Below are 23,918 nucleotides of genomic sequence, written 5' to 3' on the forward strand. Positions count from 1 at the left end.
AAACCCATGACCTAAGGGAGATCTCCCCAACCATATTACATGGCTTCCCGATCAATACCCATGACCTGAGGGAGATTATATGCCCCTTGATGCTACAACATCAACACTCCCTTAAACCAAGGGAAGCATTCTCAATCACTCCAAGCTTGTCCCAGAAGTATGCCAACTTCATCCAGGGACAAAGACATTATGAGAATGTCAGCAACCATCTCAACTATAGAAATACATAGGAACCTCACTGCATCTTTTATACCACGTGTTTTAACCTGTCATCATGGTCGTCTCCCGCACTTTATCATACCACGTGCTTTAACCTGTCATCATGGTCGTCTCCTGCACTTGATCAAACAATCCTACGAGTAGCTTCTAAAGCCACGCTGCTTCATAACTCACAAAACGATAATATACTTTGCTTCATATGTTGTCAACTTCTTGCTCATCATAGCAGCGCCCCAAGTTGAATTGTCATTCTTAGTGCAATTTGAATCTATGAATCGAGACATATCTCAATCTTTATCCAATTATGCCATGCCCATACCTCAACACATGTAGTGCCACATGCCTTAGCTCAACCATAAACTGACCAGCTTGAATCCATTACCACAACTACTTTCTAGTAAGCCTAACTAAGTGCTCCCTCCAACGCTGAAACAAATCCTATTGAGACAATCCAGGTTGCTCCTCTGGCACTCAACTTCATCAGATTAGATCAGTGTTGTGAAAATCGTGATTTAATGAAAAAATCGCGATTTTTTCAGCTTGCCGATCAAATCGCGATTTTTATAAGAAAAAATTGCTTACTTTTTTTCCGATTTTCACTGAAAATAATCGCGTTTTTTTCAAAAAAATCGTGATTTTTTCCAAAAAATCGCGATTTTTACTGAAAAAATCGTGCGGGGTCGGGGCAACACAATTTTATAAACTTTTTTTTGGTTTTTCAGTTGCTCATTTGGACAGTGGCGCGCGCGGAGGGATCAAGTCTGGGCCCTAGTATGGATATGCTATTCATGGTAATGTTAAATTCTTAAAGTAAAAGTGACATTCTCCTTAATCTTCATTTTCATCCTTTTACTTAAATTTTTAACATTACCATGAAATGACTCAGGATGTTTGAGAGTGGTTCCAGCCTCATTGGATTTCATATGGAGAAAGTAGAATTTTAGATTTCATTTAAAATCCAGTAGACTTATCAGTTTTTCAGGATTTCAGGATTGGGAGATTGTAATGTTTCCAGGTGACACCACCTGCCCGGGCTACCCCTGCCACCAGTAGAGGACGTGGTCTACCTCCTATAGCTCCTACTTCTAGTTCTTCAGCTTCTAGAGCACATCAGACTCCACTGCCATCTCCACCAGCACAACACCAGCGTCTACATCTAGAGGGAAAGGGAGAGTTGTGGCATTTTCTCGCAAGAGGGGCAAAGGAAATCAATAGGATTAGACTTTCATTTTATTGTATATGACATTATGACATGATGAGATACATTATCATATCTTTTGTTGATATTTTGAGGCTGAGTTGGGACTTAGGAGTCAGGACCTACTATTCAGGACATGATTCAATGTTATGTGTGATTTTAGCACTAGAAATGATATTAAACATCTTATATATTAGTTTTTTTATCATATTTATGTGTCAATGTATTTATTTTATGTTGTAGATGGTTTAGATATTAAAAAAATTGAAAAAAAATGATTATTTTTGTATCAAACGATTTTTTCCCGATTTTTTCTGATTTTTTCCCGATTTTTCCGATTTTTTCCGATTCGTTCCCCGCGCCGATTTAATCCCGATCGCGCTTTTCACAACATTGGATTAGATACCATGGGAATGGCTATGAACTTGCTATCCATCACCCAAATGCTTGATCTTGTAAATCCACCTTGAAGTCATCACAAATTTTCCATAGATCTTGGTACAATGACATCCTTCAAACTTGTTGGCATGCTTGCTTCTGGAGCCCTTATGGTTAGTACAATTTCTCCCTCTCAAACACAAACCACTTCTAGGATAATCCTCTTGCCACAAACTTTGCTTTGTTCTTCCAATGCTTCCGACTATTACCAAAGACACGGCAGCTTTCACAATGTACCTACAATCCTCACTTGGAGGCCCATAAAAGAACGATAATAACCCAAGAAAATAAACAAAGACAAGAGGCTAACAAATCAAAACAATTATAATCAAGGAAAACAGATATAAAGTACATATCTTTTGAGAATTGTATGGAATTGTCAACTCCCTCTTGCTCCTTGCCTAATTGCAGAAATTATTAAAATCTATTTGCAATCTTATAAACCTAGTAAAACATATCCTAGTCCTTATCATCAACCACTAATGCTTTTGTAGTGTCATTCTCGGATTTCTTCTAGTGTGGATGATCATCATCATCACTGTCTACAGCTGAGGCATGAAGCTTGCCCTTCCTCTTCCTATTATTATTTCCTTCAGGACACTTGTCTTGATAGTGGTCATACTTGTTGCAACAAAAACATTGAATTTTTGAAATATTTTTCTTTCCTTGAGAGGGAGGAGGTCTTCTTCCTGCATTCCTTTGAAGCCTTCCAAAATTTCTCCTTCCTCTGCCATCTTTAGAGTGGGCTGCAAAAGCTTGAGAATCACCATCTTGAGGTCTTGGAATCTTCCCTTTGAAACAAGTCTATATTCCTCTTGAGTACATGAGATCCATAATTCCTCAAAACTTGAGATATCCTTTCTGCCACATATACTAGATGCAAAAGAATCCCCTGAGTCAGGCAAACCATTAAGTGTTGTAGTCACAAGTGTTGTATCAGAAATAACTTCATCAATAGCTTGAAATTGAGAGATCCTCATGAAATATGAAGCCACAATATCATCCTTTGTCAGTTTAACATCACGAAGTTCATTCTTCAAACTCATTTTCTGACCAATGTCGTTGATAATATACAATCTAACTAGGGCATCATGCATCTTCTTTGAAGAGTCCAAACCTCAAACATATGGAACCAGACGATCTCTAATAGATTCAACAATAATCCTCAAGGATGTGATTTCATTCTTCTTGTACCTTGCTTTTCCTTTATTATCTTGTGGTTCGGTAACCTTGCCTTTCACATGCTCAAAAACATCATTCTCTACAAGGATAAGATCAATTATTGTTTTCTATGCCCTTAAGTTGGTAGCACCTTCCAACTTATTTTTTGAAGCGATTACACTTCAGAAAATTTCAACCGTAGATGCAGAAGGGCAGTAGAGATCATAGTAAAATAATCATGCACAAGAGACACAAAAATTTACCCTGGAAAACCCAAACCAAGGAGAAACCCAGCAAATCTTTTCTTAGGAGAAATTGTCCAATTCAATTAATATGTACATCTGATTTTCCAGTCAAAATATCATTACATTGACCAAACCAAATTCCAAGTCAAAGGAGAGAGAAAAAGTCAAAATTTTCTCACAAGTCAAATCTGGTCAAAGAGACTGAAATTCGGCCTGCTACTACTCTTGGTCAAAGGGGCCGAATTTCAGCCCTGTTGCTCCATAGAAGATTACTGCGGTGAAAGAGAGTCAACACAGAAAGTCAACACCCAGAAAATCAGCCCAGAAATTTGATCGACTTCTTCAATCAAAGATGCTAGAATATTCACTCCAAACAACAGTCAAAGATTCGGTCAACACATCCCAGAAATAATCAAAGTCAATGTTGGTCGAAGCACACACTGGTCAAAGTCAAGGTTCACTAGTCAAACTTCAGATTTCTTCCTCTTTCACACGTGGAACAAAAAGATCAGATTCACTTGAGAGAAGTTGGGTTGATGATGCCAATTTATATTGATGATTCAGATTCTCTTTGTCAATTTATATGTGTCTTCTCAAGTGGGTTTTGACAAAGGGTCAAACCCCTTCTCTTGGTGGGGCCAACCTATCCAATTTGGAGCCCACGTGAAGAATAAAATATCCATTTAATTCCTTTTGATTTTTTTGACTTAAATACCAACCACAGCTACAATATTCCAACAGAGATTGAGTGACAGCAACTCAATTCAAAACTTGCCCCCAAGGCCACACTTAGTAGATTAAAGATTTTCTTCCACGTAGCCCAATGTGTAGATTAGGTGACAACACCAAGCATAGCAACACAAAGTACCATCTGTTTTTATATCATGTAAAGGCCAAGACTATTCGTTTGAGACATTGTTCCACAAGTGAGCAAATTGCAAACATCTTCACCACAGCACTCAGAAGAGAAAAGTTTGAAAAGTTCAAAGAGATGCTTGGAATCGCAAAGACCCCTCTAGATTAAGTGGAGGATGTTAGATACCTAATCCTTAGGGACTGAGGTAAATTGTAAATATTCTTGTAAATATAAACGTAGGAGGAATATCAAGAGTCATAGGTAGGTAGGAAGAGTCATTTGGACGTCTTAGAAGATGAAACAAAAGGTCACTTCTCATTGTTTTAAGGTATCACCTATTATATAATATAGACATATATACTACTCAGTGCCATCTTAAGTAGGGTTTGCACAACATGCATAAGGGCAGTCTGCATTTATGGCAGACAGATCTGTGTAAGATGGCCTGCTTAGCCACCGTAAGTCACCTCTCGAGATGTAGCTTTCTTTCCTGCAATCTCTTAGAAGTACATACTTTTGCTTATAAAAATAAATGTTCTTCTATAAAGGTTATCTTTTAGTGTCTATCTAGATATGATTTGCTCCTTTATTCTCCTTATAGGTGCCCATCGCAGGGACGTAACTCACAGCATCAGGTTTGGCAGATAAAAGGGTCTGATGAAAATAAAGTGTTAGGTTAGAACAACTAAGGATGTAGAATCTTCAAGCTAGGAAATGAGTACTTTGAATGTTGCATATGATTATATGTTATATATGTTTGAAAATCAGAGTATTTTTTCTCTCAGAAATTGATGTAAATTACTAAATACAGCTAATCCTTATTTGAAAACTGCTACTATGAGTCCTACAGGGTGTTTCCTTCGTTGATGTTAATTAAAGTTCAAAGTTCAGTCTGCATGAGCCAAAAATTAATATAGGCAAGAGACAAAAGACCTGTGAACATGGATGCCTGTCTACAGAGAAGTTCAACATTCAAGGTGATCAATCTATGAGTGACAATTGTAAAATTTGAGCCCACAATGATGGTTTTTATCTCAACACTTGCATCCCCTCGCCTGCTTATGCATCCAAGATGGGGATTCCATGCTAGTAAAGTGGAGTGCATCCTAGTTACAGTCAAGCCATACTCAATTTGACAGGGTACACAGGGGATGCAAGATGGTATTTCCCCATCCCTATTCTTTCATCCAGGACTTCTGGAAATACCTTGTGTGGCAGGGGACTGCTGTATGTACCCTGCATTTACAACCACACAATGACAAAAAAAATAAGAAAATGAAAAAACCATAATTGTTCCCGCCTTTTCCTAATTGGCCCAAGTACCCTCTACCTTTCATTAAAGCCTATTAAAAGACTAAATCGGCACCTTCCCACATTCAGTTTTTGCAAGTATTCTGCATTCCTTCACTGCAGGGCATTCCTTAGAGCTGAAACTTCACACTAGCAAATGATTTTTTAAATGTTTCCCTTGAATTGCAATGTTATCATGTTATTGCTTTCACAGTTTTCATTGTACAATGGAGAATGTTTAGTTTAAAATTTGAAAGTTTAATCATTAGTAATTTAATATATTTTATACATTTGGGGCAGGGTCCCTTATGCTTTGAACCCCTGACATACCTGCATCCCCACATACCAGAAACTTGGTGTAACATGGATTAAAGGTGAGTTAACATTACACATATATATAACCAAAGATGCAGCAATTTCAATAAGAGCAAAGAACTTAACCTTTAGGACCTCTCAGTGCTGATGTTCTTCTGTCTTTTTGCAGATTCTGAAGCTGCTGCAGCTGCATTAAACAAAAGAATTAAATTTAATAAATATTATGGATGATAATAGTACAAAATCAACAGAAAGCAAGAGTAGCAAACCTGAACAGAATTCTTGGGCAACAGATACGGTACTGGCAAAAGACAGTTGCTACATATGGGAAGCTATATAACTTTATAATATTATTAAGAGATAGTCCAATGAAATTTTCTCTTTGCAAGCATGATAGACATTGGCGCCGCAAAAAGATCTGAATCCATAAAGATACTAGTAATATCAAAGAAAACATGGTTTTGACCGAAGGCAAGTTGTGGATAGGGGACTCTCCCCTGAGTTTTTAGTATTTTTCTGGTCTGTAGGATACAGTCATTCTGGGTACACTGTGGACTAAAATGTTGGATGGGTCTGGAACAACAGTGTAGACAGACATATATATATTTTCACTCATAAACATATACGATTTTTCTCTGGGAAAAAAAAGAAATCAAAGAAAAGATGTCCTGAAAATTGCACAGTAGTTACAGAGAGATGCCATATAAGAGAAAAATAATAACTGTGATGAAGCTAGCACAAATATTAGATTCAGATGGCTGATATGCATTAAAATGTGAGAGTGGAAAATAGGAGAAAAGCATCTAGTGCACGCTACGAAAGATGTTAAACATGACGTAGCATATCAGGCAAAAAGGCATGCATAAATGGAAGAATATAATGTGAATGAACACACGTGCATATGCACTTAAAGGATCAAAGAAACAGGGAAAACCTTTAATCTACTCTTCAATGACCTCATCCGTTTGTGAATCTCTTTCGCTGAACGTTTTTTATGTGTAGAGAATTCTTTTTCCTCTCCAGGCAGAGGAACATTTTCAAAATCTGATGATGCCATAGAATTCCACGATAAGGTTAATCAATAGTATTTTCAAGAAAAAGAGTAGAGAAGACAGTAGAAAATTTAAATATAAGAGCAAATTTAATGATAAAAACTTCATTCAAAATCATGTAAGTGTACTAGATATTACAATAAAGAATTTAGACATAAGAGCAAATTTAATGATAAAAACTTCATTCAAAATCAAATAAGTGTACTAGATATTACAATACTACTCCAATTAATCAGATACAATGAATTGTGTACTGCTAGACCCTCACCCAGACAGGTGAATGCAGTAGAAAGAGCAGCAACATTGAGAGCCCATATAGTGAATAATGAAGAAACAATATGAAGTTCACTAATGACCAAAATGGTTCACTAGGAGTCGAAAATACAGTAAACAACAATAGCAAAACAAAGAGTCCCTAGGGCATCTCTTCCCTGAAAGAAATAAAGCAAACTGCATAACAACAATGGGGCAGATTCATACATAGGGATTCATGACTGCAGCTGATACACTTGGTGGCTGCATGGCAGAAGGGCAATGCATTCGGTGGGTACATGAAAGGTGACATGTGTCACACAACAGGCAACAGATGGTTCATGGTTTCCAACAGTCTGCTCGGTCTGTGTTTGGGTGTTTGGGACAGATAGAGCATAGTAAATGTTAGCGCCATCTTGGTGATGTCATGATCTAGTAGTTGTACGAGAGACTTGGTCACCAATGGTATCCAAACCAGACCAGAAACAATTGAACTGGACTGTCCAGCCATTTCCAGGCCCTACTCGATAGGTGGCACAAAACTGGAAAATCCCAGTTCGGTACCAAACCAGCTAGTTCTGTACAATGTGACTAAGGACCCTCGGAACACAATTTTTTTTAAACAATAATTTATGAATGGGGAATCTTAATATTCAACCCTAGGGTCCTATTAATGCAATGTAATTAATGGTAATGTTAAATTCTTAAAGTGAAATTAATGAGCAAACTTGCATTGTCGCCATGGTTTCTCCCCTCTCCCCTGTGGTAGCTAATCTATTCATGGAGGATTTTGAATCAAAGGCCTTAGCTTCTTCTCGTCTTCTGCCTAAGATGTGGAAGAGGTTTGTGGATGACACTTGTGTCATCTGGTCCCATGGTAAGGAAGAGTTGGAACTATTTTTCCTCCATCTTAACAATCAATCTAGTTCCATAAAGTTCACCATGGAATTTGAAAGTAATGGTAGTCTTCCTTTCCTTGACATCCTCCTCTCAAGGAATGATGATGGCTCTTTTTCTCATCAGGTATTTCGTAAGAAAACTCATATGGAACAATATCTTCATGCTAATTCTCATCATTTCCCAGCTCAAAAGCTTGGTGTTCTCAACACCTTAGCAATTAGAGCTTTAAGAGTTTCTGATGACAACCATCTCAATGAAGAGAAAGCACATCTCCTAAGTGTTTTCTTTAATAATGGGTATAGTAAACACCAATGTACTAAGGCTTTCCTCAGAGCTCAAAAAGGTCCTAGGGCTAAGAAAGATACCAAGGATCGATTTTCTGGTGTTCATCTTCCTTTTATCCAAGGGACCACTAACAAGATTGCAAAGATCCTAAGGAAGCATAAGGTGGCTTCAACCTTTAGGCCTTTAAATACCATCCGAAGCTCCCTTAGATCTGTAAAAGACCCAGTGGACCCCAAGAATATGAAGGGTGTTTATAGTATCCCATGCTCTTGTGGGACTCCCTACATTGGTGAGACTGGTCACTCGATTAATCAAAGGATTCGTGAACATGTCGCTGGCATCAAGCATGGCAGGACCCGCTCCTTTGCTTTGGCAGAGCATGCAAATAAATCTAAGCATCACATCTGCATTGAGGAGGCCCAAGTCGTTGCTAGGGTTAGTCATTTCCATCATCGTAAATTGAGGGAGGCCCTAGAAATCGAAAAAAGGCCCAATAATTTGAATAGAGACAATGGTTGGATTATTAGTAGAAGTTGGGTCCCTGTCCTGTCCTCCTAGTTTTTTAGGTTTCTTTCTTTTTGGGTTTATTTTGTTTGTTTATTTATCTGTGTAGGTATTGGTGTCCTTTTTATAGTATTTGTTGTTGGTTTATTCTTCATTAGAGTTTATATTCTTGATCCTTCGTGTTTTCTTAAGTATTTTATTCGTTCTTAACTCCTTTTAGTATTTTTGTTATTTGTTTAATGGGCCTCAACCTTGTATTTTATTGTTGAATTTAATTATATATATATATATATATATATATATATATATATACTTGTGTATATTTTTGTTTTATTTTATTTATTTTCCATTAATTATTTTTATTTTATTTTATTTCCATTAATTATTTTTATTTGTTATATGATCTTGTCTTGATTAGGGTCTTGACTCCTTTTTATAATTTTTGACTTCCCTCCTTGTTTGGAATTTGACTTTCATTTTTTTATTGTTAGTTATATTTTTTTATTATTTCCCATTAATAGAATTTTTTAATAATATTTGATTTTAGAAAATTAATTTTAAACATTATTTTTCAAAAACTAGTCGTCTAATATAGTCGTTACTTAACAATATTTGTTTTTAATAAATTAATATCATAATTTTAATATTATTGACTTTAATTTATTTTTTATATTCTTGTTATATTTTTCAATTATTTCCCATTAATAAAAAAATAAAAATAATATTTAATTTTAATATATTAATTTAAATATTATTTTTCAAAAACTAGTTGTTTAATATAGTCGTTACTTAATAATATTTGTTTTTAATAAATTAATATCATAATTTAAATATTATTGACTTTGACTTTTTTATTCTTGTTAGTTATATTTTTCGATTATTTCCCATTAATAGAATTTTTAATAATATTTGATTTTAATAAAGTAATTTAAATACTATTTTTCAAAAACTAGTCGTTTAATATAGCCGTTGCTTTATAATATTTGTTAATCTCATAATTTAAATATTATTTTTCAAAAATAGCCGTATTTGAAATTTTTGCCTCTACATTGCTCTTTATTTAAGTTGTTGCCATGGTCTGCCTCTTCATATGGTCCTAATGATGAACCACAATAGTTGGTTCGAAACGCGTCGACCAAAAAAATTATGTTATGTGATTTCTACCGAAAGACTTTTCGACATTAATGATGTCATTTTTACTTAAATTTTTAACATTATCATTAATTGTTTCAAGATGTTTGAAAGCCGTTACAACCTCATTGATTTCATGTGGAGAAAGTAGAATTTTAGATTCCACTCAAAATCCAGCAAACTTAACAGTTTTCAGGATTTCAAGATTGGCAATGTTCCACCAAGACTCCAAGACGGGGGGACGTGGGTGCAAGGAGACGCACAAGGGGGACGTGTGGGAGTACCCTCAAATTTTAGGGAAATTTAGGGGGGACGAGGAGACGTCGGGGTATATAATTTTTTTAATATATATATATATATATAATTTAAATTCATATTCAATAATGAAAGCATAAATATATTGATCCATACATAATTGAATCAAATAATGGATTACACTAATCCATAATCATATTCATCATTCATACTCATCATTCATCCATACACCACGAGATTCAATAATGAAATACATTGATCCATATTCATCATTCATCATTTTTTTATGTAAGCTTGGTGGTACCTTTCCATTAATTTTCGAAAATAAAGCAGGTTATATCCATATGTCTGAGAGTTAGGTGGCCTCAACCTGCCCAGAGGGAAACCAGATCTATTGGCCACCTAACCACAAAATATGCCATCCAAAAGCAAAAAATGATAAGTCTAACCAACCATGCTATGTAAACCTAAGAGACTTTGTACTTCCTATTTTCTAAATAACTATAAACATAACTAATAATAAGCCTGAAAATTTGGAACTGTGTCGTGCAAAACTAAAAGCAAGGTTGTGGTGTCGCTACTCATCATCAGTTGAATCCACCAGAGCAGGATCCTTCACAGTGGAACCCGACAGCTTCATGTGGGGTATGCAAGGGATATGCTGCTCAATTCGGCTAAGCCGACCACTCTGCTATTGTAATTGAAACTGAATTTTTTGAAATTCTTTAGTGTAATCTGAGTGACCCTGAGGGGCCACATGCATGTCAGGAGGAAACTGCTCTAGAGCTTTCGCCGGAATGCTCTTCATCGTCCAGAACAAATGGAATGTTTGCTTATATTGAGATGATCTGCCACGAGTATGGCCTGAGTCCAGGATCACAATTTGCCACTCATCCATATCAAGCTCAAAGTCCTCCTTTGTCTATCGAATCTCAGCCTCCCACTCTACAATAAGTTGCTTGACCGGGTTGGAGCTGCTAGCATGGTATGCTTGAGCCACTTCCCGAATTATACGAGAAGTTGGCTTGCGTCCACGCCCTGCCCCAACAGCCCCACCAGAAGAGTTGGGTTGACTAGTCGGTGAAGGAGAGGCCTTCCTCTACTTTCCCCGGCCACAGCCCCCATGACCATTCTTTCTTGTACTGGTTTCCCAAGCCATGCTTTTCCTGCTGCCTGACAAAGACTTCTCTACATCCAACTCTGTGTACCGACCAAAATAGGGTCGCATCTTGGGTATCTGACGCTGCCAAGGGTCACGCCAACGTTGCAGACCTGTTAAATCAAATTCAAACGACACCAGCCAATTAAGGAACCCACTCCAAATTTTACTCTCAACCGGCTGCCAACACAGGATAATGGTGCCACTTTTGTCACTCGTCCCCCTTTGCCCACTGTGGGGCCTGAATGGACTAACCATACCATCCAAATTTGGGACCTCTAAATTATCCAAGCACGTCCCATAGTTTATCAAATCCACCAGCCGAACACTGTACAAAGAATTAAATAGAAAATCGAGCCAACAACTACACTGAGCTCGCAGCCCACCAAACCCCTTCCAACGAGACTCCATATAGAGAACCCAGACCACAAAAATCAAACCCCCTTGCCCAGAAGCAAGCCTATGGTGACAAGCATTGAGCCATGACCAACTTTGAAACCAGGATTGACCCCTAGCCAAACAAGAGTGCCCAACCCGATAGACTCTGTCCAACAAGACCGGATTAACCCTAAAACGGTCCACCAGGGCTCTTCTACCTTCGCCCCTATGACAACAAAGGACATAGTTGGTGTTACATACAACCAAGGCTCGACTTCGAGCTCACCCAAAGCCTACATACCCTGGAACCAAACAAAATTCTCCACATACCCAAACCCTTTCCGACTCATTCTTACCTGAGCAGTGGGGACCTCCACATCCAAAACCCTTTACCAACCAGACATTGTGAGAACCCATGCAAGACAACCAAATTCCATACACGACAGACACTGGGACATACAAAACGATAGACTTAACAACAACCAGAAGCCCGGCAAGGCATGCCTCTGACAATTCCAATTCCCATCCCCCCAAAACACAGACCCGTGTGTCTCATAGATCAAAGATCGAATAAACTGATCCATACAAACAAAAGGTGCTAAATTAAGGCCGGAAACATACCAGTGAACGCTGCCAAGACCTGGAGAAGATGGCGACCACCAGCTACCCAGAACCACCCGCTCAAACCAAATCCACAGGAACGTAAGGTTGCAAACTAACTTACCCAACAAGCCGGAGGAAATTCTCATTTTTCCAACTGTCCTTATATCACTGCCACCCTCAAGCTAGGTCATTAAACTCTGCATGCGCATCGCCACCTCTCCAAGTGTTGCGTGCATGCAGAGGGTGGCCGGAACAATTTGCTGGAGTCGCATTAATCGCTGGGCCAGGACAAGCCCAATGGGGCCAACTCACACCCCGATCGGGGGAATCATTCATCATTTTAGAATCTACATAGATTTAAAAATTAAATTTATCATTCATCATTCTAGAATGTAAATGATTTAAAATTTAAATTCATCATTCATCATTCTAGAACCTAATTAGTACCGAGCAAAATAGACTATAGTAGATACCAATGTTATTGGAACCGAACCGATGATCAAACCGGAAAACCCTTTAAACTGAGAACCGGTCGGAACTAGACCAGAATTGGTAAAAAAAAGGACCAAAAAGCCGGTTGACAAAAAACATCTAAAATATTCAAATTTTAAAGGAAAACATATATATTCATGTGCATCCATATAAATCCAAACCATTTATGCGCAAATAAGCAAAAGTTTTCATTTATATAGCACGCAAAGGTGCACATAACCAAAGTAGCACCGAGTGCAATCCACCTCTGAATCGAAAATACATCAACAAACAGGCTCTAGATGACCTCTACCATCCAAAAAAAATCATGCTACAACAAATACCTACATATCATCAAAATCATTACCTATATTGGGATCTTCATCATCAATATCAACCTATAAGCATTAAAATAAGATAGCAAAAATGTAGCATGCCAAGTCAAGATTTTGTTTAAGTGATGGGTACATTTTTAGTAGAGTCAAGATAGGGAAGTTTGACAACCAATGCTACTGATATCAAGGTACATGGAGCACTAGTAGAGTCAAGATAGAGGAGTTTGACAACCAATGCTACTGATATCAAGGTACATGGAGGGCTCGGTACTCTTGATTAAATACTAGTTCCATACCCTCATATATGACAAAGTCTAGTGGAACCGTTGCAATTCCCATGACCCTAAAATCCTGAAAAACTGTTAAGTCTGTTGGATTTTGAGTGAGATCTAAAATTCTACTTTCTCCATATGAAATCCAAGGAGGTTGGAACCACTCTCAAACATCCTGAGTCATTACATGGTAATGTTAAAAATTTAAGTAAAAGGATGAAAATGAAAGATAAAGGAGAATGTCATATTTACCATTACCATTTAACATTACCATGAATTGTATAACAATAATAGGGCCATAGACTTCAATATTAGGCTTCCCCACACAAAAGTTCTTGAAACTCAAAATGGGTGCTTAGCATCCCCCTTCAAAAGAGGTGCTTCTAGGCGCTTTTGAGGGGGCGCCCAGCAACACCCCTTTTGGGGAGACGTATCTCCCACACTGGGGAAACATTTCCCTTGCGTATCCCTGTGTCTCCCCAAAAGGAGGACGTGGGGAGAGGTTTACCCAGGCGTCCCCCATCCTAGGTGCGTAGGAAGCATGGGTTGCGTGCACCCCACACTGGGGGGTGCATCCCCATGTAACACTGAGGATTAGAGAAATTGCAATGTTTCAATTACATTCTATCATGTTAGCGATCATGTCTAGAAATCCAAACAATGTCAAATTTTCAATTGACACCTTTAGCATTTTCCTTTACATCAACTATGGTGTTCGATTGAGATTGATTCAAGAAGAACTGGATGATTCCTAGAACTCATTCACATAATATATTAATATGTTAATGTGGATTGAGCAGTGGGTTGATGTGTTTGTGGGATTTCCTACACAACTTTGTCAAACCTAACATTAACATTAAACTCATCAATAGATTTGTTAACTTTCTATCTAATATCAGTTAGTGCATTCAAGAGAAATCTAACATCCTTCTAATTTTAGGGCCAGTCCAACCCATGTCTTGAGCGCACCTATGTCTTATCCACATGGTCATGTGTCATTGAGTCTACATATGTTCTTGGGCCATGGTATATCATTCACTTTTAGTTCTCAACATGGAAATCTCACATTTTATATCATTCCCAATTTCCTAAGGCAGTTTGCAAATCCCAATGCATAGAGTCAGGGGGGGTCAAAAGTCAACAATGACCCAAATTGCTCAACATAATTTGTACATGCCATGCATGTCAAAATTTTATCAAAATGTCAAGGCATCAAGGAGATATGCTTAGCCAAAGGTGGTCGTCCTCTTTTGTGGCATATGTGGGCTTGAAGAAGGCATATTAAGATCAATCCTTGGTCAAATGAGGCAAGTGATATGTCAAAAGTCATCTCCAAACTTTTTTCAAGCAAACCCAGGTGCCTGAATTGGCAAATCAAGCAAGGCATTGGAGATCTAACATTATCGCTCATTAATGGAGTGGATGGCCTTACATGTGGATCTTTTGAGGGCACTTTAAAAGGCTAAAAATGACCATTGGACCAAGTCAATGAAAGTAAAGGAAAAATCACTCAATTTAAAATTAAGCAAGCAAGCAAAAAGGCAAAGAATTATCTTAAAGCAAGTCGAAGGACCAAGTTGACCTCAAAAACAAGATGTTGGTCATCATGAGAGAGATGTTGATGGTTTTTAAGAGCAAAGTAAGAGGTTGTTGGACCTAATCTAGTTGTTGGAGGGTTCCTTTCAAGAAATCCAAGCCGAATTTTCCCAAGAAAGCATCATTTCAAGCCAAATCAAGCCTCTTCTAAGCAAGTCGAGCTTCATTCAAGCTAAACTTTGGCATTTGTATCAAATCAACTCCCTTTTGTGGAAGATTTTTTCATGTAAAAATTATTTCTCATTGTAATGACTTAATCTACGAGTTGTGGATAAAAAATAAAATCATTATTTGAGGCAAGGTTTCAAACTAACTACTAGAAGCAAAATTATATAAGCCTAGTCCCTCACCACATTTGGGTGTCGTGAAAATGTGAGATCATTATGCCATAACAAAAACATCAATTGGTGCAAAAACTTGTCTTGTGGATTGGTTTTTCTATTCTCTTTCTTCCAGGTTATTATTAAATATTATGCTTTCATAGGATATTTTGCATGTTTTCTCCAAATTACACGAAGTTAGTGGATTGATCCATCGAGGGGCTACATAGTCATGTGGAAGAGGAGGGTTAAGATACTATGCATCACCTTCTCTTTGTTGATGTTGGGCTATCAAAATCTGATTTTTAGACTAACCCTTATCAGGGACTTCTCCTTAAACAACAAGATTTCACCTAACTACAAAGACGTAATCGCTCCTAGTTAAATTTGACATCAATAAATTGTCTTAGACAATAATGGGGGCAACTAGTCCTAGACTCCAAACTCACTCTTTTGTACAAAAATTCAAGGTCAATTTAAAGAGAGTTGTAATCAGTATCACAATGCAACACGAAAAGAGGTAATTAGCACGACAAAGGTAGGCCTCATCTCACCACCATTTATTCAAAAATCCCAAAACTTTTTCTCCAAAATTCTGTTTATATTAAATTTAAATAATAATAAAAAATCAAAGAATATTTCACTAGCTTGAGCTTAATTTCAGATTTCTCGAATAGTTGTATCCTTTAGAATGCACTTAAATCTTACGTAATTGGCCCAAGGAAGGTATAGCTTTGCTTGTCTTGTGCAAGAAGGCTGATTTTAAACAACTCAAGGAGTTGTACAAGGGTTTTACAAGTCTCCGACCTAATATTAATTGGATTGAATAAACTTCTCTTTCCTAATAAAAAAATACGAAATTTGGACAAAAAAATTCTAAAATTCTTGAAAAGTTTAATTACCATTTCATACCAAAAGCATTTTATTTGTTTTAGCTATATCATTTTTTATTGCCAAATAGATAAAAATATTAGCAGTGGTCCTTTTAAACCAAGGTTTGATATGCACCTCAAGCTTGCCAACCTCAAAGTTGCATATTTTGAGTATTATTGATATGTTGGTTCTTTGTATGAATCAAATATATGCATTATGAAGATTCATAACTTTAAGGTACGTGTCAAAAGCATGTTTAGATGAGTTTGTGCTAGCATTCATGTGAGTAAAAAAATATAATGCAAACTTTGATGTCAAAGGGGGGCTTTCTAGGTTGGCTGAAGCTCATGTTGTTATAGCGACCATCGGGGTTTGATACACCTCAAAGACATGTTTGTTCCTTGTGGGTCTATCACAGATAGTGAAAGCCATCATGACCTTCAAGATGGGCTAGTGTCGTGAAGTCTTAAATGGTGTCTCATCTATTAATAAGTGATGGATACTTAATACATTAAAATGTTGATAGGTAGTTGACACTCTACACATTGCAGTCTAAATCAAGCCTTCTAAAGACTTTTATAATGCAAGTCCTGTGGTTTATTGTTTGCCCTTTGTGGGTCTGCGCATTCCTGCAAGGGGGGCTGTGAATAGTGAAAATCACCATGGTCTTTAAGTTGGGCTAGAGGTCAAATGCCATTAAATGTTAATCGGTGTGCTTCCTCATGATAGGTGGTGAATACTCAACACATCAAAATATTAATATGTAACGGATACACGACATGTTAAAGTCTAAAACAAACATCCTAAAGACTTTTATAATGTAAACTTTTATGTTTTTTTGTGGCCAGGGCAAACTGAAATCAATGTTCGCAGAATCTAAAACAATCATCTAAGGACTTCATAAAGCAAGCTTCTATGTTTATTATGTTTCATAAGTTTCAAGGGTACACTGGAACCAGTTTATCTTAGAATTTTGTCATCATGCTCATAATAAGAGCATATTCCTCTCTCAGAAATTATCACCTTGATTCAGACGTTATTTGAAATATAATAAAAGAAGTGAGCTACAATCTACTTCAGGTGGGGTTCGTGGGGTTGGGCTGGGGTGATCCATCAACTCTACGTTTGCACTCGCATGTGTATGTAATGGTAACTAACATCTATAGAGTGTATTATATATACTGTAAATGAAATCTAGCACAAACCCACATGTGTGAACCATTCAATCAACCTCGAGCTTAGAAACCTCCCGGTGCATATCAGCGCCAATTTCAGATGGGTCTGTGCTAAAATTGTAAAGGAAAACAATAATTCACATACTCAAAGTTCGTTCAGGACCACAATTTCAAGCATTTTTTCGCTTTAAGTGTTTCCCTCCTGTTTGGAAAACAACTCCAATTTGAAAATTTTTGAAATTATTTAAAAAGATGAGAGAGAAAGAATTACTACCTGACGGACGGACTCTCCAAGCAAAGTCATCCGGAGATGGGGGGTCTGGAATTTTGGCAAGAAACCGGTCGAGAGCGACCTTTGAGCGAAAGCGCTCGCCGGAGGGGGAGACGAAGGAAATGTCTTTGGCTCTTTTGCCTGTGATCCATTGCCATCCATGGGGTGCCATGGGAGGCCCCTCACCCTTCCTGCATGCTAATGCGTGAGGCCCATTGCTGTCCCACTTCATTTTCGAACTCCTCTCAGACTCTTCTTTCTTCATCTTGATTAATGCTCTGTTCTCCTCCAGGCTCTGTTCTTTATGTACTCACTTCGTTCTTTGTTTCGTTCTGGGAAATTCTGAATGAAGCGCGCTTGTGGGTGAAATCAAATTCCTCGAAGTTGATGATTGGCCATGCTTCTAACAGCCTTTATTGTGATACTGGACGGCCGTTTATGAACACCTGAGGGCAGAATGGACAAGCTCACGAGTTCCCATTGGAATATATTAATTTCAGAGAGTGCTCGAAAATAAATTTATGTTTTTATGCTTAAAATATCAAGATTAAAATTCAAAGAAAGAAAAATATATATCTATATAGATGTAATTTGTTTATTTATGTTACGTTTTTAATATTATTATAATAATGAATTTTAAGTTTTTCAAAAAGTTTCTAATTGTTTAATTATAGATAAAATAGTTTTTTTTGGGATAATATCAAACGCACAGTTTAATTTGCATGGTCTAAATTTCGTGTTTTGTTTTTTTTGAATTTATTTATATATTTAATATTGTATTTTAAATAACAAGAAATCACAATCTCATTCTAAATTTATCTTTTTAGGAAAAAAGACCATTTTATTTATTAATTAAATTGGTTATTTGTTGTTTATATCCAAAATTATTTGAAAAGTAATATGGTTCCATTTATATAATAAAATTATAATCTCAAATTTAATAAGTACTAAAACTCAATATGGTAGAGATGTTGTAATGTTTAACATTTTGACTTAGTCAAAATAATAATAATAATAAATAAAATAAAAATAAAAACCCATAAAATTCTCCAACTCATGGATTTTTCCCTAACTTGATCTATTTCGAAGCTAATAATTAAACCACCTTAGATTCATCTTAAGGGGTCAAATCTTTTTTCACCCTAAAAGAGGTTTGCACCTCAAAAAAGGAGATTTGATCTAGATTGGTAAATCAAAGTTGAGATGAATCTAGGCTAGTTATTCACATTCATACATAAAAAATTATAAGTAAACAAATTTAAATTACTTTTCCTTGAGATATTTAATTATAAGGAGAGGTGAAAAAAAAAAAAAAAATATATATATATATATATATATATATATATATATATATATATATATACATATACATATATATAAGATTAAGAATAATATAAATAAGTCAAGTCCTACTAGCACAATTGGTTGGGGATAGGCCTCGTCAGTAAGGTGACCTAGGTTGGTTATGCCATGTGCTAGGGAGAGGAGACATGCTAAAAAATCCAGTCAGTTTAGGGTTGGTATGGAGTGACTTTAATGGCTTAGATACTCGAATGACTTTAACGGCTTAGATACAATTCAAGCATGGAGAATCACAGACAACTTGATAAACAAAAAATAATAATAACATAACTAAATTTGTATTAGATTATTTTATTTTTATTTATTTTTAAATATATATTTTTTTGTAAAGCTTGGTAGGACCTTTTGTTTTCTATTTATAAAAGACAAGTTTACACCACATAGATGAGATAGGTGGCCTCAACTTGCCCAATGGGAAACCAAGTCTGTTGGCCACCTATCCTCGTTATACGCCATCCAAAAATAATATAGTTTAAGGCGATCTACCCAAGCTATATATACATCTATATCATGATAAGAGTCTGAGTTTCTGTCTATCATAAGCATACATTAATAAAAGTAAATGCTATCCGCTAAAAACTAAAAAACATTCAGGAACCTGACTATTCCTTTTTATCCTCTGAGGCTGAGTCAACCGGGGTCGGGTCTTCAGCTGAGTCTCTTGGTGCTTCTGCCAGCTCGATAATACAAGGGATATGCCTTTGAATACGATCTAGGCGAATGTCCTGCTTGCACAACTGGAACTAGATGGTCTACAGGTCTTTCTTGTAGTTTGGCATGTCTTGGAGAGTTAGTGTCATCCCCATTGATAGTTGCTCCGTTGCCTTCCCCATGAGGCTCTTCATGAGCCAATACAAGTATAGAGTCTACTTGAATTGTGTGAGTCTCCCCTAGTTTTCCCTAGGTCCGAGATTACCTCTCGCCAGGCCTCCATTTCCTCTTCTGGATCTGCCTCCTCTTTTATCTGTGCCTCCCAATCTTCTAAGATCTTCCTCATACCTGCATCTGTCCCTACCCTGTACATTGTTGTTGCTTCATTAATAAGCCTTTCTACTAGCTTTCTTCCACGTCTAGGATCCGAGGTGCCCGGGTCAACTACACGAGGTAGCTCCCTTCCCCTTCTACCTCGTCCTCTTCCACGGGCTGGTCTTGCCATTTCTCCTATTGTGTGAACCTGTTCACATACATTTCGAATTAGAGCACAAACATTAAGTTCCGGACTTTCCACAATGTTGTTGCTTCCCCTCTCCTCGCCTTTCTTGCCACACTCGTCTCTGCCCCGGTGACCCTCTACCCACGGCTGCAATGCCTCTCCTCTGCTAGGATTATGAGCACCTCTCCCCTACCAAGCAATAGCCTCTCTGCCTTTTTGGTGTTTGCCTCTCTCTGCTCTGTGCCCGGGGGTAGTGTCCTGGTGCCCAGTTCGAGTGAAACTTTCGGCACTAACCGCCCTCCCCTCGAACCAGATAGCCACTACAACCATCCGCTCCTCTCTACCACTCCCAATTACCCTCCCTCGCACCTGCTTATCTACCTGCTCCCCTTCCTCACTAGTTATCGGGTAGGCCAGCTTAATTGCAGGTGATTCCTCATGGTCCCGTCCCTGATGGTCTCTCTCTTTGCCACTTACAGGTTCGACCCCAGTCCCCTTCCTTCCCAACATGCCCAGGTCTCTCCCACCTATTTCCCGACACCCCTCTCTGGTCATATCCCTCATTCCCCCTCCATAGAAACTCACAGACAACATTGCAAAAGACGAGTAGAGACAGATAACATACATGGTGTCACTTCGAAGGTGTCATTGCAGGTCTCTGGGTTGATATTCCTCGTCGTTTCTCTGTCTCTCCTCCGTAGCTATGCTCTCCCCATCACCCTTCATTCCTTCATAATCCCCATCATTCCCTCTATGTCCCATCCTCCTGTCTTGTCCTTCCCACCTTCGTCACTACCCGGGCATTGGCTGCCACTTCTCCATGCCCCTATGTACATTATCATGCGAGAGGCCACCGCACCCATTGCCATGAGTGTGTGGGCAGCGGTTGGCTGTACCCAGCATGCATTCAGTTATCCTTATATGTTAGATATCATTTTGGGATTCAACTGCGTTAAGTAAGTCATTCACGTATGACCATTTCCATGAGAGGTAGTCGTAACTGACTAATTTCTCATGATTTTTGAATAGTTCACTTAGCACTCATTGCATCGGGTGATGCTCACGGGTGAAAAAGTGGGATTGAAACTAGTGAAATGAATCACATGGCGTCAATCGTCACTTTCAGGGCTTGCACCCGATAACTAGGACTTCCCGGGAGGTCACCCACCCTAGATCGCCTCTGGCTCAAGCGCGCTTAACTGTGGATTTTTCCCCACAATCAAGCCCACTTAGCTTGCTACCCCATTTGCAAAACCTTAGCAAGTATTGTGCCTTATGAACCATTCAAGTAGAGATCCCTTCACTCTTTTTTGAATTTAAGTATGGGGGTTTACGTAGTGTATTATATTAGATATCATTTTGGGATTCAACTGCGTTAAGTAAGTCATTCACGTCACATATGACCATTTCCATGAGAGGTAGTCATAACTGATTAATTTCTCATAATTTTTTAATAGCTCACTTAGCACTCATTGCATCGGGTGATGCTCACAGGGGTGAAGAAGTGGGATTGAAACTAGTTAAATGAATCACATAGTGTCAATCATCACTTTCGGGGCTTGCACACAGTAACTAAGACTTCCCGAGAGGTCACTCATCCCAGATCGCCTTTGGCTCAAGCGCGCTTAACTGTGGAGTTTTCCCCACAATCAAGCCCACTTAGCTTACTACCCCATTTGCAAAACCTTAGCAAGTATTGTGCCTCATGAACCATTCAAGTAGAGATCCCTTCACTCTTTTTTGAATTTAAGTATGGGGGTTTACGTAGTGTATTATATTAGATATCATTTTGGGGTTTAATTGTGTTAAGTAAGTCATTCACGTATGACCATTTCCATGAAAGGTAGTCATAATTGACTAATTTTTCATGATTTTTGAATAATTCACTTAGCACCCATTGCATTGGGTGATGCTCACAGGAGTGAAGAAGTGGGATTGGAACTAGTGAAATGAATCACATAGTGTCAATCATCACTTCTGGGGCTTGCACCCGGTAACCAAGGCTTCCCGGGAGGTCACCCATCCCAGATCGCCTCTGACTCAAGCGCGCTTAACTGTGGAGTTTCCCCACAATCAAGCCTACTTAGCTTGCTACACTAAGTGCAAAACCTTAGCAAGTATTGTGCCTCATGAACCATTCAAGTAGAGATCCCTTCACTCTTTTTTGAATTTAAGTATGGGGGTTTACGTAGTGTATTATAGTAGATATCATTTAGGGATTCAACTACGTTAAGTAAGTCATTCACGTATGACCATTTCCATGAGAGGTAGTCGTGACTGACTAATTTCTCATGATTTTTGAATAGTTCACTTAGCACTCATTGCATCGGGTGATGTTCACAGGGGTGAAGAAGTGGGATTGAAACTAGTGAAATGAATCACATAGCATCAATCATCACTTCTAAGGCTTGCACCCGGTAACCAGGACTTCCTGGGAGGTAACCCATCCCAGATTGCCTCTGGCTCAAGCGCGCTTAACTATGTAGTTTTCTCCACATTCAAGCCCACTTAGCTTGCTACCCCATTTGCAAAACCTTAGCAAGTATTGTGCCTCGTGAACCATTCAAGTAGAGATCCTTTCACCATTTTTTGAAGTGATGATTGACGTTATGTGATTCATTTCACTAGTTTCAATCCCACTTCTTCACCCCCGTGAGCATCACCCGATGCAATGAGTGCTAAGTGAACTATTCAAAAATCATGAGAAATTAGTCAATTACGACTACCTCTCATGGAAATGGTCATACGTGAATGACTTACTTAACAAAGTTGAATCCCAAAATGATATCTAATATATTACACTACGTAAACCCCCATACTTAAATTCAAAAAAGAATGAAGGGATCTCTACTTGAATGGTTCATGAGGCACAATACTTGCTAAGGTTTTGCAAATGGGGTAGCAAGTTAAGTGGGCCTGATTGTGGGGAAAACTCCACAGTTAAGCGCGCTTGAGCCAGAGGCGATCAGGGATGGGTGACCTCTCGGGAAATCCTGGTTACCGAGTGCAAGCCCCGGAAGTGATGATTGACGCTATGTGATTCGTTTCACTAGTTTCAATCCCACTTCTTCACCCATGTGAGCATCACCCGATGCAATGAGTGCTTAGTGAACTATTCAAAAATCATGAGAAATTAGTTAGTTACGACTACCTCTCATGGAAATGGTCATACGTGAATGACTTACTTAATGCAGTTGAATCCCAAAATGATATCTAATATAATACACTACGTAAACCCCCATACTTAAATTCAAAAAAGAGTGAAGGGATCTCTACTTGAATGGTTCATGAGGCACAATACTTGCTAAGGTTTTGCAAATGGGGTAGCGAGCTAAGTGGGCTTGATTGTGGGGAAAACTCCACAGTTAAGCACGCTTGAGTGAGAGGCGATCTGGGATGGGTGACCTCCCGGGAAGTCTTGGTTACCGTGTGCAAGCCCCGGAAGTGATAATTGACGCTATGTGATTCATTTCACTAGTTTCATTCCCACTTCTTCACCCCTGTGAGCATCACCCGATGCAATGAGTGCTAAGTGAACTATTCAAAAATCATGAGAAATTAGTCAGTTACGACCTCCTCTCATGAAAATGGTCATACGTGAATGACTTACTTAATGCAGTTGAATCCCAAAATGATATCTAATATAATACACTACGTAAACCCCATACTTAAAAACAATATATGTCCTGCATCCTTGGGCACTCACCCCGATCGGAGGTATTTTTATTTTTAAATATTATTATATATATATATATATAAACTAATTGATTTATAAGTTTTGTTGTAAACTATATTTAATACTTATTACTCATTTTATGTGTGGAAGGTGATTTGGAGAGTACTATGAAT

General features: G+C 38.0%; 1 protein-coding gene across 1 annotated transcript in view; it reads right to left on the reverse strand.

Annotated features, from left to right (window-relative positions):
* The window catches only part of LOC149246967 (uncharacterized), a 226,977-nt gene extending 208,909 nt beyond the window's left edge, over window positions 1-18,068 (reverse strand). Inside the window, exons 1-3 of the mRNA XM_089458069.1 lie at window positions 17,558-18,068; window positions 6,657-6,766; window positions 5,849-5,909 (exon numbers count right to left, since the gene is read on the reverse strand). Of these exons, the coding sequence (XP_089314195.1) occupies window positions 5,849-5,909; window positions 6,657-6,766; window positions 17,558-17,819 (433 nt within the window). The 5' untranslated portion in view covers window positions 17,820-18,068. The remainder of the gene's footprint in view (window positions 1-5,848; window positions 5,910-6,656; window positions 6,767-17,557) is intronic.
* Between the last annotated feature and the right edge of the window lie 5,850 nt (window positions 18,069-23,918).

This window comes from Pinus tabuliformis, chromosome 7 (genome assembly GCF_031772625.1).
Source record: "Pinus tabuliformis cultivar Carrire ecotype Pingquan chromosome 7, CPIR1, whole genome shotgun sequence".
Lineage (NCBI taxonomy): Eukaryota > Viridiplantae > Streptophyta > Pinopsida > Pinales > Pinaceae > Pinus > Pinus tabuliformis.